This window comes from Ylistrum balloti, unplaced genomic scaffold, assembly GCF_031769215.1.
Source record: "Ylistrum balloti isolate Yb309-2 unplaced genomic scaffold, AGI_CSIRO_Ybal_v1 Utg370090, whole genome shotgun sequence".
In the NCBI taxonomy this organism is placed as follows: Eukaryota; Metazoa; Mollusca; class Bivalvia; order Pectinida; family Pectinidae; genus Ylistrum; species Ylistrum balloti.
Window position 1 is genome coordinate 686,969 of NW_026782122.1, and position 16,564 is coordinate 703,532.

Genomic DNA, 16,564 nt, shown 5'->3' on the forward strand with positions numbered 1-16,564 from the left:
ATAGCAAGGTGGTGTACTGTTCAATGTGTTGTAAGTGGTAAATAGGCATGGATAGAACTAAACTCTTCCTGTATTTTATAAAATATTAACACACTTTACATCGAACTCCAATCAATATTATCATTATATAAGATAAAATTAACGCAGACTGAAAGTAGGAAAATTTCATTGAGACATAGGCTACAACCGTTATTGCGTGAACAATATGGCCTTTCAAACGTACTGACCTCGTTATGAATATATTTCGATGATAAACTTGAAAATGTGATGATTGACACTCGGCGGGTATCTAACGCATTGCCACAGGAACGACTAGACGTAAAAACGACATGACCTATATATGGATTGGGCAAGGAGGGGTCCATGGGGTAATTATTTGTTATTTGATATTTGTAAGCATCGTTTTCAAGTTTCTTTAAAGTTGACTAAAAGAGGTTTCTTGAGTAGTACAAATAGGCCAAACTTGAATTAGGTGTTTATGACCTACATATTGACTTCGTATTATTCCTAACTTCTTTTTTAAACTGATTTGAGCAAGACTAATTTTTACTATGTTACCTTTAAACAACATAAATATATAAAACCATGTTCTAAATGATTAATAACACGGGAAAAGAATTGTTTGGTAATACGTAATTTTGTTCAACGTTTTCTTACATTATTTATTGATGCATAGAATATCGTATTGGTGTTAACGCTGTCATTGATTATCAGATGCTGCAGTACAGATTACATGTAAGAGACTACCACGACTTAGGAATCGAAATGAGGGGAGCTGAAATATTGTGTTCCTGACCCCGGGAAATGTACAGTACAGATAGCATGTAAGAGACTACCACGACATGTGCAGCTATCTCTACGGGATATCATGGGTTATGTCCCCTTATCGCTTATCGAGTTGGAGGCACGAGAGCCCACATGTAGGATGGGGCCAGTCAGGTATGAGAGATTTTTTCAAACTGCAATCTGTGCTGATACGAACTTAGTATGTACCGTTATACTAGAGAGACCCAGTCATGGTTATATAGATATTTGTTGTAGCCTACATAGAGGATCATATCTGCTAGTCCGTCATAAAACAGTACATACCAGACTCATTTTGAATTTAAATGCGCGATAGCATAAACATCTATGTTCAAAATAAAAAAATAGTCACTCATCGCCCTTTAAACGTATTTAAGTGAAACAAAGGGATTGGGCAAAAGTTATTGAAATCATGTAATGCCCTCTCCCGCATTATCACAAACAGTTACAACTGATGAGATAGCAAACTTACATATACGTTATTGATTCTAGGCCTATTAAATTGAACAATGTTTGCCTGTTAAACTTATTATTTATGCTAATAGAATTTTCACTGGAATTTTAACACACGCAACAATCGTCCAATGTCGGTCGATCACCTTTGGATTATTTTGATTATTTATTTCGCTATACTGTAACTAACTTTATTATTTAAGAATATAGTGACGATTGAATGCTTCTTTTGTGGGAGTAGAGAAACGCCCACCATCCACCCTTTTGTGAATTCCTTATATCTGGCCCATAAAGTCGGCTGTGCGAGTAAACACTCATTTGCATATATAGTACACAGTTTCGCTCAAAATCCAATGCAACTAATAAAACCAACCCGACGAGAGGTATTCATGTTTAAAACAACATATTACGTAGCGATATTTTAACGGAAAACTGAAATATGGTGAGATATTGAAGCTATTTGGTTCATTTTCAACTACAATAACTTCTAGGGGATACCATGGGTTATGTCCCCTTATCGCTAGTCAGGTCGTGGGCATGTATGTGAGCGCACAGGTAGAATGGGATCAGTCATGGATGAGTGATTTTATCAAACTTAGACTCGGAGACCCGTGCTGTCATGATTATATAGGTATCTATTTGTAGCCTAGAGGTTACATATCTGCAAGTCTCTCATAGCACGGTATATAGCAGACTCATTTTGAATTTAAATGCGTGATAGCATAAACATTGATGATCAAAATTTAAAAAAAAATAGCCAATCATCGCCCTTTAAACATTATTAAGTGAAACAAAAGGATTAGGCACAAGGTATTGAAATCATGTAATGCCCTCTCCCGCATTATTACAAACAGTTACAACTGATCAGATAGCAAACGTACACATACGTTATTGATTCTAGGCCTATTAATTATAGACTTTGAAATGTTTCAAAATTATTTCAAAGAAGAAAATTGAACAATATTTACCTGTTTATCTTATCATTTATGCTAATAGAATTTTCACTGGAATTTTAACATACAGAACAATCGTCCAATGTCGTTCGATCACCTTTGGATTTCAAAGTTTTAACTAAAGCGCGAAAGTGTTGCGCGGTACAGTTAATTTGGCTATACTGTATCTAACTTTTTTATTTGAGAATAGAGTGACGATTGAATGCTTAATTTTTGGGAGTATAGAAACACCCACCATCCACTTCTTTCTTACTCTGAGCTTAACGTCCTTGGTCCGGTTATAACTGAGACTATGACACTCCCACCATCACCCTTCTGTGAATTCCTTATATCCGGCCAATAAAGTCGGCTGTGTGAGTAAACACTCCTTTGCATATATAGTACACAGTTTCGCTCAAAATCCAATGCAACCAATCAAACAAACCCGACGAGAGGTATTCATGTTTAAAACAACATATTACGTAGCAATATTTTCACGACAAAACTGAAATATGGTGAGATATTGAAGCTATTTGGTTCATTTGCAACTACATTAACTTCTAGGGGATACCATGGGTTATGTCCCCTATAGCTAGTCGAGTCGTGGACATGTGAGCGCACAGGTAGAATGGGATAAGTCATGGATGAGTGATTTTATCAGACTCGGAGACCCGTGCAATCATGGATATATAGGTATCTATTTGTTGCCTACATAGAGGTTACACACCTAGTAGACCGTGCTATATCTATGTTCAAAATCATAAACAGAAAATAACTACTTTCAATGATTATTATAAGAAAATAGAGTGTTGCATAAAAATCACATTTGATTACATGAGTGAATATGGTCAGTTGTTTCGAAGGACGTGCTAGTAAAATCGAAAGTGAGAACCCCTTGTAGTTTTCCTGGACATGTGTGTACTATAGCCATCTCTTTCATGGGCTAATTTCTCATTGTCCAACTCTATGTCCTATATGATTGCACACTACTACAGTCAATATACGAAGAAATTATCTCATACCTCTGACTTTGCTTAAAACAAATAAAACTGCGAGAAGATGTAGAATTTAAAAAATACATTGAAACATAACAACGGCTACCGGTACTAAAATATGCGAAAAAATAAACATTTTAATGCAGACAAGTACTATTAGATTTCTTTTTTAAGAAAATCTGTAACTTATCGTACATTTAAAACCCCAATCATCGGCCTATAAACATATTTAATTGAAAAAAAAGGACTGTGCACAAGTTATTGAAATTATGTAAAGCCCTCTTCCGCAATATAACAAACAGTAACAACTGATAAGATAGCAACTTACACATAAATAATTTATATATATCAATATCCTGCGATCATATATCAGACAGTAAATCTTAGGATAACCCCTTACCTCACAACTTTCCTATATTTACAAGGTCGTATCATACATACGCCTCGGACGTTTTTCTGATTGCAGACGATGTTTTGGCTCTACGGTATCTAACTTCCTTATTTAAGAAGACGATTGAAGCCTTCTCTAAGGGAGTAGAAAAACGACCACCATCCACCCTTTTGTGAATTCCTTATATCCAGTGAATAAAGCCGGCTATGTGAGTAAACACTCATTTGCATATATAGTACACAGTTTCACTTAAAATCCAATGCAACTAATAAAACCAACCCGGCGAGAAGTATTCATGTTTAAAACAACAAATAACGTAGCAATATTTTCACGACAAAACTGAAATATGTCGAGATATTGAAGCTTTTTGGTTCATTTGCAACTACATTGACTTCTCGGAGATACCATGGTAGTGTCGCCTTATCACTAGTCGAGTCGTGGACAGGTGAGCGCACTAAAATATGCGAAAAAAATAAACATTTTAATGAAGATAAGTACTATTATATTACTTTTATAAGAAAATATGTCACTGATCGTACATTTAAAATCCCGAGTATGCAAAATTATTGAAATTCAATTTATTTTAGATAGTATGAATCGAAAGAAGCCAATCATCGGCCTATAAACATATTTAATTGAAAAAAAAGGAATAGGCACAAGTTATTGAAATTATGTAAAGCCTTCTCCCGCAATATAACAAACAGTAACGACTGTTCAGATAGCAAGTTACACATAAATAATGTATATATATATATCAATATCCTGCAATCATATATCAGACAGTAAATCTTAGGATAACCCCTTACCTCACAATTTTCCTATATTTACAAGGTCGTATCATGCATACGCCTCGGACGTTTTTCTGATTGCAGACGATGTTTTGGCTCTACGGTATCTAACTTCCTTATTTAAGAAGACGATTGAAGCCTTCTCTAAGGGAGTAGAAAAACGCCCACCATCCACCCTTTTGTGAATTCCTTATATCCGGACCATAAAGTCGGCTGTGCGAGTAAACACTCATTTGCATATATAGTACACAGTTTCGCTTACAATTCAACGAACTAATAAAACCAACCCGACGAGAGGTATTCATGTTTAAAACAACAAATAACGTAGCAATATTTGCACGACAAAACTGAAATTTGGTGAGATATTGAAGCTATTTGGTTCATTTGCAACTACATTAACTTCTAGGGGATACCATGGGTTATGTCGAGTCGTGGACATGTGAGCGCACAGGTAGAATGGAATCAGTCATGGATGTTTGATTTTATCAGACTCGGAGACCCGTGCAATCATGGATATATAGGTGTCTAATTGTTGCCTACATAGAGGTTACGCACCTAGTGATCCGTGCTACATCTATGTTCAAAAACATAAACAAAAAGTAACTACTTTCAATGATTATTATAAGAAAATAGTGTATTGTATAAAAATCACATTTTATTACATGAGTGAATATGGTCAGTTATTTCGAAGGACGTACTAGTAAAGTCGGAAGTGAGAACCCCTGGTAGTTTTCCTGGACATGTGTGTACTATAGTCATCTCTTTCATGGGCTAATTTCTCATTGTCCAACTCTATGTCCTATATGATTGCACATTACTACAGTCAATATACGAAGAAATTATCTCATACTTCTGACTTTGGATAAAACTAATAAAATTGCGAGAAGATGTAGAATTTGAAAATACATTTGAACAGAACAACGCCTACCGGTACTAAAATATGCGGAAAAATTTAAACATTTTAATGAAGACAAGTACTCTTAGATTTCTGTTTTATGAAATTCTGTCCATGATGGAAAATTTAAAACCCCGAGTACGCATAATTATTGAAATTCAATTTATTTTAGATAGTTTGAATCAAAAGAAGCCAATCATCGGCCTATAAACATATTTAATTGAAAAAAAAGGAATAGGCACAAGTTATTGAAATTATGTAAAGCCCTCTTCCGCAATATAACAAACAGTAACGACTGTTCAGATAGCAAGTTACACATAAATAATTTATATATATCAATATCATGTTATCATATATCAGACAGTAAATCTTAGGATAACCCCTTACCTCACAACTTTCCTTTATTTACAAGGTCGTATCATACATACGCCTCGGACGTTTTTCTGATTGCAGACGATGTTTTGGCTCTACTGTATCTAACTTTCTTATTTAAGAAGACGATTGAAAGGTTTCTTTTTTGGAATAGAAAAACACCCACCATCCACCCTTTTGTGAATTCCTTATATCTGGCCCATAAAGTCGGCAGTGCGAGTAAACACTCATTTGCATATATAGTACACAGTTTCGCTCAAAATCCAATGCAACTAATAAAACCAACCCGGCGAGTGGTATTCATGTTTAAAACAACATATTACGTAGCAAATTTTTCACGGAAAAACTGAAATATGGTGAGATATTGAAGCTATTTGGTTCATTTGCAACTACATTGACTTCTACGGGATACCATGGATTATGTCCCCTTATCGCTAGTCGAGTCGTGGACATCTGAGTGCACAGGTAGAATGGGATCAGTTATGGATGAGTGATTTTATCAGACTTAGACTCGGAGGCCCGTGCAGTCATGATTATATAGGTATCTATTTGTAGCCACGTAGAGGTTACACACCTAGTAGTCCGTGCTATACCCATGCTCAAAATCACAAACAAAACATAACCACTTTCCATGATTACTATAAAAATTTAGTGTTACAATTTGTTTCAACAATATCTGTTGCATAAAAATATCACATTTTATTATATGAGTACACCTGTTCAGTAATTTCGAAGGACGTGCTATCTATTGGTTACATACATCCAAAGTGAGCATTTATAATGTTGTCTGTCAAGGCCATCTGTATATAACAATACCTGTCTATCAAGGACATCTGTATATTACCATTACCTGTCTATAAAGATAACCAGGTTATGGTCCAAATAGCATTATCTGAACATCTATAAAAATAGTTTTATAAACATCCACAAAATACTTCAGATATGTTCCATTGATGCTAACCATTTTTTTGACAAATCTGAAGGAATAACGATATATTGTAATAACATATTATACAGACGTTTTTGTCCAACGCTTTCGTTAGCTATCAACTGTTCAATATTCAGTTTTCTAGTCTTTTGTAATTATTTTTGTTTTTTAATTTTCAATCCCATGCCATGGGCCATAATTAATATCAAACAATGATTTTATTGAAAGTAGTAACTCTGATGTATTCTTTTGAGTCTAAGCTTGATATGGGATTTAAACGACAAATGTGCATGTGTTGTTGAAAAATGACAAACATTCTCTTAATCTCTCCTTATGAAGCTTACACATGTTATCATCTATAAGGACTGATTGATAAGTTGTGAGCCTTGTATTGAAGACGTTAGACAGGGATGTCTTTTAACAGCTTGACTATTGAAGGCAGTGTACCCAAGACTGGTATCATTAGATTGGTGACTTTTTCAAAATGGACAAAATCGCTGAAAGCACAGCGATTCAATATTTGCATAAGAAAGGTCTAGCACCTAAGGATATCCATACTGATATGGTAGCAACACTGGGGAATGATGCCCCTTTATATGTTACAATGAAAAGGTCGATGGTGGAATTTAAGCATGGTAGGAGGAGCCTTGGGGATGACGCCCATTCTGGGAGGTCTGTCATTGTTGTAACCACAGAAATAGTCCAAGATATTGTTATGACTGACATGTGAGTTACAGAGAGATATAGCCAGTACAGTTGGGATTTCACAAGAAAGAGTGCATTCCGTTCTAACGGAAGATCTTGCAATGAGACAAAACTCTCAGCAAAGGCGTTGGGTACCAAGACTCCTGGCAGTTGATCACACCATGCGAAATTTGTCGCATGCTAATCTGAACCTTTTAGAGGCAGATCCTGCTAACTTTCTAAAGATATTTGTGGCTATGGATGAAATATGGTTCCATCATTTCACCCCAGAGACCTAATAACAGTCTAAACAATGGAAGCACCTGGTAAAGACTGTTCCTCAGCTGGAGAGATTATGACTTAGGTTTCGTGGGATGCTGATGGAAGATTATCTGCAAAAGGGACAAACAATCAATGGCTCTTATTAAGCATCACTTCTTTGGGAGTTAAGAGAGAATATTAAATTCAAGCGCCACGAAACTCAATAAAGGTGTCCTTTTTCCACCAGGACAACATCCCTGTTCACAAGTCTGTTATTGTCATTGCTGCCATTAACGATTGTGGCTTTCAATTAATGAGCTTGATTATGCCTTATTCGTCCTATCTCGCTTCATCATCCCTTCATCTATTTCCAAAATGAAAATGACCATTTCCGGTATCCACTTTCAGTCAGATGATGATGTCATACATGCAGTGAAGGATGTTCTGAGGCCCTTAAACATCTTAAACATTGCAAAAGTACATAGATACTGAAGCGGATAATGTTGAAAAATAAAGCAATATGTCTGCCAAAAGCCAAACCCTTAAATATGAGCCTCACAACTTATTGATAAGTCCTTGTAGCTAGGTATGTAAAGATAAACAAACAGTTAAGAAAAAATGCAATATTTTTATTTCAGATGGAAAAGTGCTTAATGAACACATACAATTGACCTGGAATATATAACCAGGTTTAAAGAACATAAAATCAGCCAGAATTAACCACAGTTGTCTCCCCTGGAATAATGTATCTAATGACGCTATTGGTGAATAATGTGCTCGACTACACCTATACCCTACATTTGTAAATAGCGGATTACATGATTCTAATGAGGGTTTTTTCTCATCTATTCCTTGCTGTGTAAAGAAACAGAAGACATAGGTACATTGATATAATGTCCCTCTCTTCATGTAATTTCACTAACGTTTTCAGTGTCCATAATTTCCTTCAATGTAAATTTTTTATGTCCAAGTCATTGAACAAGACAGATAAAATATGCTTGTGTATTTTCAATTCTTATAAAATCCTTTTTGGTCGTCATGATATAATTAATCCCTTCATGATGCCATCTGTTTTGCCATGCAAGGAAGGCAGGGTGTAAATTTATAGTTAACACATATCAATCCTGTATATTTCTGTTGTTGGTGAAATTTGAAGCTTACGACTGACGAACTCCAGTCTCAGATTCCCTGGTTTAATCCAAAGACAACATAGAAAACAAAATAATACAATATATTGTAATGTTGAAATATAATCAAATCAAAACGTTCTATCTGAAATGCAATTCTCAGTATCTATAAATAGCTATTTTGTAGAATGACTACATTCCATTATAGAGCAACCCATACAAATCAGTCTCCCAAAAAACCTGTCAAATTTATTTTTGTAGAGAGAAAGAGAGAGAACAAACCCGATGGTAATTTCAAAATATAAAAGCACGCAGAAAAAGTCTTGTGACCAAATCTAAATACGTGTCAATGCCAATATATCATAATATAAGAAGCCAACCAAGTAAACTGCTAACAAATTTTTCATCACGCTGTTTTCCTGGCAAGATAAAAAGTTAAAAAAAAAAGATGATAATGATCTCACATTACTTAACATATACGGGGAAGGTGAAAGGAATAAACTATGAAATAATTGTGCCTTCACTGACAGTTTAATAGTCATATACTTTAGACCAGTCTCATGTATAATCTGATAATTTCATTGTTTCAGTGATATTAGCATCTTCTAAAGGAGAAATATAAATAAAATTCATTGATCGTGTCCTCCTGACAGTGTTTAACAAAAAAATAAAAAAAAAAAAAACCCTGGCTGAGATATTAGTCAATAAAGAGGAAATACTTATACCATAACCCTTGTGTCTACCCTGTAGGAAACTAAAAATAATCTTTATCTAACTAGAAACAAATAAATAATGATAATAACTCAGAAAATCAACAATATAATGGTGATAAATATCATATGTAAACACGAATTACGAAAAAAGGGAAATAAATATAAAGTATACAATGTATATTAGGAACGGCTACCAGTGTTTTGGCAGTAACAGCACCGTACTTATTTATCACGATTTACAAAAACCACGAGTTACCATAATTACTTGCCAATAGCAATATTTTTTTACCTAACAGATTACACAGTAAACGATACTTGTTTTCAATATAGCTGGTAAAATTCAAATACACTCAGATTTTAACATTGGAATTGACGAAAGTATTGTTATTTCAATAGGATTAGTTAAAAAGAAAATTGAACAGGGCAAACCAGATACCTGAACTACTTTTCAAACTATCTTACTTTCAAAATAGATATATTTCATTTTCATCTGTTTTAAATCTGCATTGAAAGACTTTTCAGAATATTTTGTCCACACATACGTATTTGAGTAATATTTGGTTGTGTGCCAAAATATGTTATTAATCTGGTGTAAAAAGCAGTGACAAAACAAAATACATCTTTCCTTTTAAAGTATTTTAAATAGGATCAAAATATAAAATTTCTCCTCATCCAATTATTATAAAATAAATATGACATGTAGGGATACAGCATACATTTTGACACTATACAATTTGTACTAATATTGAATGTTATCAATACCTATCAAAAGCATGGCTAAGTGATCACAGCCAGAACAATTAGCTAGAAATGTAAATTACCGTGCTAAAATTTACAAAATTACTTCAACGTTTATATCACACTACTGTTTGAGCAATTTGAAAATCTTTCGAAATATATGATCAGGATAAAAAAATTCACAAAGATCAACTTTTGTGGACGGAAAATAATACCAGAAAATTTCTTACCATATTTTCAACAATGTTAAAAGTTATGTAGTTGAAAAAATCAATAACTACCAAATATCACAATAAGCAATAGAGATATGTTTTAAATATATACATCACTACACATATTTTCCTTTATTTGTATAAGAAATTAATACAATATGAAATAACTTTGATAATTGGACGGCTGTTATAAAAACATTGATTGAACATGTTCATCAAATCAATCTAGATATATCGTAAAGTAAAAATAAAAAATACTGAAAAATCTAACTTTTCAGTCAAGAGCATTTTCGGTTTAAAAATTTAAAATTCAAAGATATATTTCAATATTTTGTAAGTATCACATCAATTTGAATATTGATAACAATGACAACTATTTAAGAATTAAGCCTATGTGCCCAGTGAGTGATTTCCATGAAAATTATTGAACCTATTTCAGCGTTTCTATATATACTTTTCAGTGCTTCTTACAAACGTGTGAGAATGTTGCTACCCAAGTAATGCTAAATAAATAAAGGGATCTCATTTTGTTACCTTAGAAATCATCGGTGTTTCTTGATCAACTTGGGAGTAAAGGATAATCTCCCATTTACCCATCGAGTTTATACAGGTCTTTATTTGTTAACACTAAATAACAGTGAAATATGTTCAACCATTCCCATTAAAAGTCACAGTAAATTTTTTAAAAAATGATAAAATTGAATCGAAATTGAAAATACCGATGTCCCAATTTTTACATAACATCATAAATGTACTTGAAATGTAAAATATTAATTCAAAATATCTCTAGTAGCAGTTTTAAGGCCAGTCAGACATAATTAAATGGATTTAACTAACTATTGTATAATAATGACTAATGTTAGGCCATTCCTAGCGATATTGTACTTAAGTCATAATGGAACAAAATATCGTGAATGTACAGTGATGTTCTAATACTGATTGAGTTTTAGCAGCTCAAACTCAGGGATATCAAGTCCAAGCCAGGACAGTAATTCATAGTAGGAGAATACGAAAGCCCGAGTCATACTCTGCGAGTGGGTCATGCCAGAAGACTCGACCTGTATGGTGTGATTGAACTTTAGGCGGGCCTCTAACTCCGCCTGTCGCCGTGCCATCTCTTCAGCAAGCTTGCGTGCTTCCTCCATAGCTTTCTTTGCCTCTTCCTCTCTTCTGATCCTGATGGCGGAGAAAGAAATCATGTAAAACAAGTGTTCACCATAACTATTCTTATTGTTTATACGACACAAACGTCTTCACTGTTGTACAAACCAGAATCTAATCAGGACGGAGAAATTAAGACTTTGGTTACGTAGATACAGACTAAGTCTGTAAGTTCTCATATAATGACATTGATTCAAAATGGGACAGGTGGCAGGGTGGAGCGAAAAGGGATCTTATGGTAGGAATTGATATAGTTAACACTACGTAAAACTTGATACATTTTGACAGCTTATTTTCTTTAAACGATTTCAATCACAACAGGATACTGTTATATTAAGGCATTTTCCCCTATTTGTGCCATATAAACCTCATTAAAGGGTTTGAAGGGAACTGATAATTACAAATTTTAATTCAGAGAAGCAGACAAAGAGGAAATCAGATTATTTATACAAAATCCAATATGATTCTTAAGAAGGAATTATTGTACCTGTCTTCTTCTTCCTTTCTCTTTCTCTCCTCCTCTTCCCTTCTTTTCTTTTCCTCATAGGCTAATCGCTCTTCTTCAGCCATCTTTGCCATCATTTCTTCCTCAGCCAAACGTCGCTCTTCTTCTTCCTTCATCTTCTTCATCAGTTCCTCTGTAAATACACAAAAAAAGACAATTACATTTCCTCTGTAAACACACAAATAAACAGCAATTAAAATTACATTTCCTCTGTAAACACACAAACAAAAGGTAATTACATTTCCTCTGTAAACACAAACAAAAGGCAATTACATTTCCTCTGTAAACACACAAATAAACAGCAATTAAAATTACATTTCCTCTGTAAACACACAAACAAAAGGCAATTACATTTCCTCTGTAAACACAAACAAAAGACAATTACATTCCCTCTGTAAACACAAACAAAAGGCAAATACATTTCCTCTGTAAACACACAAACAAAAGGTAATTACATTTCCTCTGTAAACACAAACAAAAGGTAATTACATTTCCACTGTAAATACACAAACAAAAGGCAACTACATTTCCTCTGTAAACACAAACAAAAGGCAAATACATTTCCTCTTTTCCTTCTTTAATCCCAGAAGAAGCAGATTTTCTCCAATCTCTTCAAAACTGATACCTGTATGGTCAATTCTGTCTAACCTCTTGTGTCATTATAATAAAACAATAATTGCCTTCTATGTCTGACTGTAATTTCTCTGTAATTATTTCATCCTGTTAATTTAATGACTGATATGATGGGATGACAATAGCTGTTGTGGTGATAAAACATCCGAAAGAATCGATTGAATTTTGCGTAATTTGAATATCTACGTTTTTCTAGCTAGCAAGTATCAAGCAGTACAAATTACCTTGTTTCCTTTGTTCTTCTAAGATCTGTTTCCTTTTCATTTCTTCAAGTTTTCTTTGATACTCTTCCCTTCTTCTCTTCTCTCGTTCCTGTTCCGCCTGTAACTGTCGTTGTCTGTTTTGTTCCTCTTCAAGCTCTTTTGCATTCTCTGCTGCTTCTGCCTCTCTCCGTTTCCTGGTAGAAAATAACAATGAAAATAATAAATTTGTTAACAACCATTTCAAATTGATTTACCATTACAAGAAATTATGTATGTATATTTTATTTGCAAATATATCCCAACATGATGAAGACCTTGGCAAAGTCATTCCAGTCAAAATAAGCATGGTTACCTCCTGTTTTCTTCGTTACGTTTTCTTGCTTCCTCCAGTTCCTGTTTCAGGAGTTCTTGGCGCTCCCATTCTTCTTTCTCACGTTTACTCTGTTCATCTCGTTCTCGACGACGGCGATCTACTTCTTGACGACGTTTCTCTGCCTGTGCAGCACGCTTAGCTGCGCGGGCTTCCCTGTTGGAAATTTGTCGGAGTCTTGCAGCTTCATCCTTTACAAATCATAAAAAAGATCATCTTATCATTATCATGGTCAACAGAGTGATCTCCCTTGATTTTGTAAAAATGTCTTAACTCCCTAACTTAACTATATAAATTCTATGTTATCTAACTCAGCATATATGATTTAAAGGATGTTTTATCTTTTTTTCCCAAGCATGGTCTCTAGAAATTCAATATATATTTTTAAACCTGTATGTCAATATATTTACAACAAAAAGACATCTTTTTTTCAATGATGTGACTATAATAACATGACTCATTCTTACAACCTCAAAGACATAATGCGATCTTTATACAGTATACATATTTCTGTTTAATATATATTTTAATGTGCGTCAGCATTTGCTGCGAGTGCAGAGAGCTCTATCAAAAAGCTATGAGTATGTTTGCATTACATTTCGATATTTCTAAAAATAACACTAGTATATTTTTCTGTCAAATGTTTTAAATACAATTTATAATGGAATTAAGCACTATGTAAAAATAAAAAAATAAAAAAAACACGCTATCAGGTGGCTTTTCAGAGTAGAGTGTTTATTTGTGTTCGGTGGTCCTGAATACTACAAAACTTTACAGGTTATCATCATGTATTATATATGGTTTCAGTATTTGCTATTAAGCAAACTGCAGGTGAAAGCTTTTGTGCAGCTTTTAAATATTTTGTCGATCAACAGCTGCTGCAGATGTAGGGAACAGCAAGCTTCTCCCTCGGGTGATAAAACACTTAAAGCGTTTTCAGCATTCTGTCAAATAATCTACATCAAGCAATGGCGCCAAATTAGATATAATTTCACAGCAACTGAAAACTGAAACTAAGAGGTCTTAGACTCAAAGATCTCAACACATAATAAATACTGTGCAAATTATTTCTATAGACAGTGATTTTGTTTCTACTTTCTTGTGAGAATCAATTTTAGAAAATCTCACAGCATGTTCATATCAAAGCAATGCTGTATCTCCCCAATTTCAACAGTTGAGAATTTGTTTCGGGTCCAAAATATAGCTCCTCAAATACAGAGTGAACTTCTGTTTAATATATTCCCTTATACAGTAAATCACTGTCACATGATTATATATGTAGAATGGCATCTTAATATGTGTGTTGTTCTGACACTGGGTTTCAGGAGCCAGTACAAGGGCGAAATATGACCGATATCTAACCTGGGATTCCACAATGAATACCAACAAATTTATGAATAAGTTAGAATTCACAGTATACACTGGAATAATAACTGTTTTAAATTTTGTTTCATATCCATTGAAAATATGAGTGAATCATATCTATCATTATTGTTTGTTTTTTGCCTAATGACCCGGTAGATACATAAGTTACTCTTAATTAGTTTTAAAAATAGATTGATTTTCAAAGAAAAAAAATGTAGAAATCGCTGATCTAGTTTCTTACTTAATAGTTTACTGTCGTATTTATTTTGTCATTCAAAATTGTTCTGTGTATTAGATATTTCTATGAATAAATGTGATATTCAGTAAATAAAACAAGAGAGTATCACTCAGAAGTACTGACTTTTAAAATGTTTGAAATAAAACTAAACTAAGAGAAAAACACACATAAATTTAACACTGTGCTAATTAAGCTTAGGCTGCACATAAAAAACAGTACTAATTCAAGCAAATTACCTTCTGCTTCTTAGCCCTCTATGTTTAAGGCATTAAAAATAAACAAAAAATCATGCAAGTAAACAATGCACATTCATTGAAATCAATTTAAAAAAACAACTTCCTGACACAATATCCAACTGGTGCAATAAATTGACATCGTTTCCACAAAAGCATACTAAGCATACAGTATACATTTATCATAGAATTGGAGAGTATATTAACGTTAAAACGATTTGATGCATATTAGAAACTGAAGTGATTTTTTAAGTCATTAACAATTTTCAAAATATTTGAAAATCATAAATTAGATTTTATTATAATCCAAGAATATTTTGAGAAACAAATACAGCATTGAATAATATTAATAATTAATAACTATTTAAAAAAATATTTTCATAAATGTATGATAAAAAAGTGCTACTAGACTTAATAAGCACTGATGTGGAACACAATCGTAATTTTATGGAGCGAAACAAATGTAGAACATCAGCATTTCAAATGTTTAGAGAATGAAGTAATGAATATTAAATTTCATGGCATGATTATTGAAAGGACTGTTTAAGAAATAACAGTTGTTAAAAAGTCTACCAATCAATCTAAAAACAGAGATAAATAAAATAATTACGCTTTTTGGTTTTTCTATCTATCATTATTTTTTTTAATTTTTTCATGCATATCTGGTACATTGTATTTCAAAAATATACGTTTTCCCTTCTTTTTGGATACATTATTTCTGGTCACTTTTGTTATCTCGAAATATTCCACTGATATGCCTATCATGTCATAAATAGTGTTTAATATATATATATATGTATATATATAAAAATTTATAAAAAAAATTAACCAAACCGACCCACTACTTTTCCCCAAAATATAAAGCATGAAAAAAAAATTAAAATAATTTTGATTCTGTGCACAAGTTTTTATTTGTTTTCGTTATTTTATTGCAAATAAAACATGATAAAATTCTACGCTATATTGAGCTTTTACACTGATAACCAAACAGTCAACAGGTTCTTCACCTATTTCTAGACATTTCATCTCTAATGAATTAATCATAAACCTATGTTGGAGTTTATTTCAAAATTAAAAACATGTACATTTGTACGAATAATGAAAGAATAAATGTTTCAGTTAATTTTCAATGTTTGTTCCTTAATCTATAATTATGACAGTGTTAGTACATGTATGTATTTATCGGGAAATTAATTTTGGAAACATTAATAGTTAAAATAACTATTTATACCATATCTTAAAGTTACATTTAGCAATTTGAAGTTATAAAAAATATGACAAATGTTTACAGTGCAAGTTGAAATGTTGTGAAAATGAGACTGAAAAATAGTTACAGCTTTCAGAATATTTTCAACAGTGGATAGATATTAAAATGTCTATAATTCTTGGATACGACGTCCAGATGATACATCCAAATGGCAATTTTGAAAACATAATACTTGGTTCAACAATCTCATTTAAACAGCTTCTCAACTTACACTGTCACTTTCAAGGTCTATGATTAAGATATTAACAGAAAATAAAGGTTTATGGAGTATTTAAAAGAATTTCTGAAAAAGAAAG

The 16,564-nt window shown here is 33.0% G+C and overlaps 1 protein-coding gene across 1 annotated transcript in view; it reads right to left on the reverse strand.

Moving 5' to 3' along the window:
- Window positions 1-11,222: 11,222 nt before the first annotated feature.
- The window catches only part of LOC132549909 (titin homolog), a 56,991-nt gene continuing 51,649 nt past the window's right edge, over window positions 11,223-16,564 (reverse strand). Inside the window, exons 28-32 of the mRNA XM_060213884.1 lie at window positions 15,005-15,022; window positions 13,148-13,356; window positions 12,817-12,989; window positions 11,942-12,092; window positions 11,223-11,469 (exon numbers count right to left, since the gene is read on the reverse strand). Coding sequence (XP_060069867.1) covers window positions 11,223-11,469; window positions 11,942-12,092; window positions 12,817-12,989; window positions 13,148-13,356; window positions 15,005-15,022 — 798 coding nt within the window. The remainder of the gene's footprint in view (window positions 11,470-11,941; window positions 12,093-12,816; window positions 12,990-13,147; window positions 13,357-15,004; window positions 15,023-16,564) is intronic.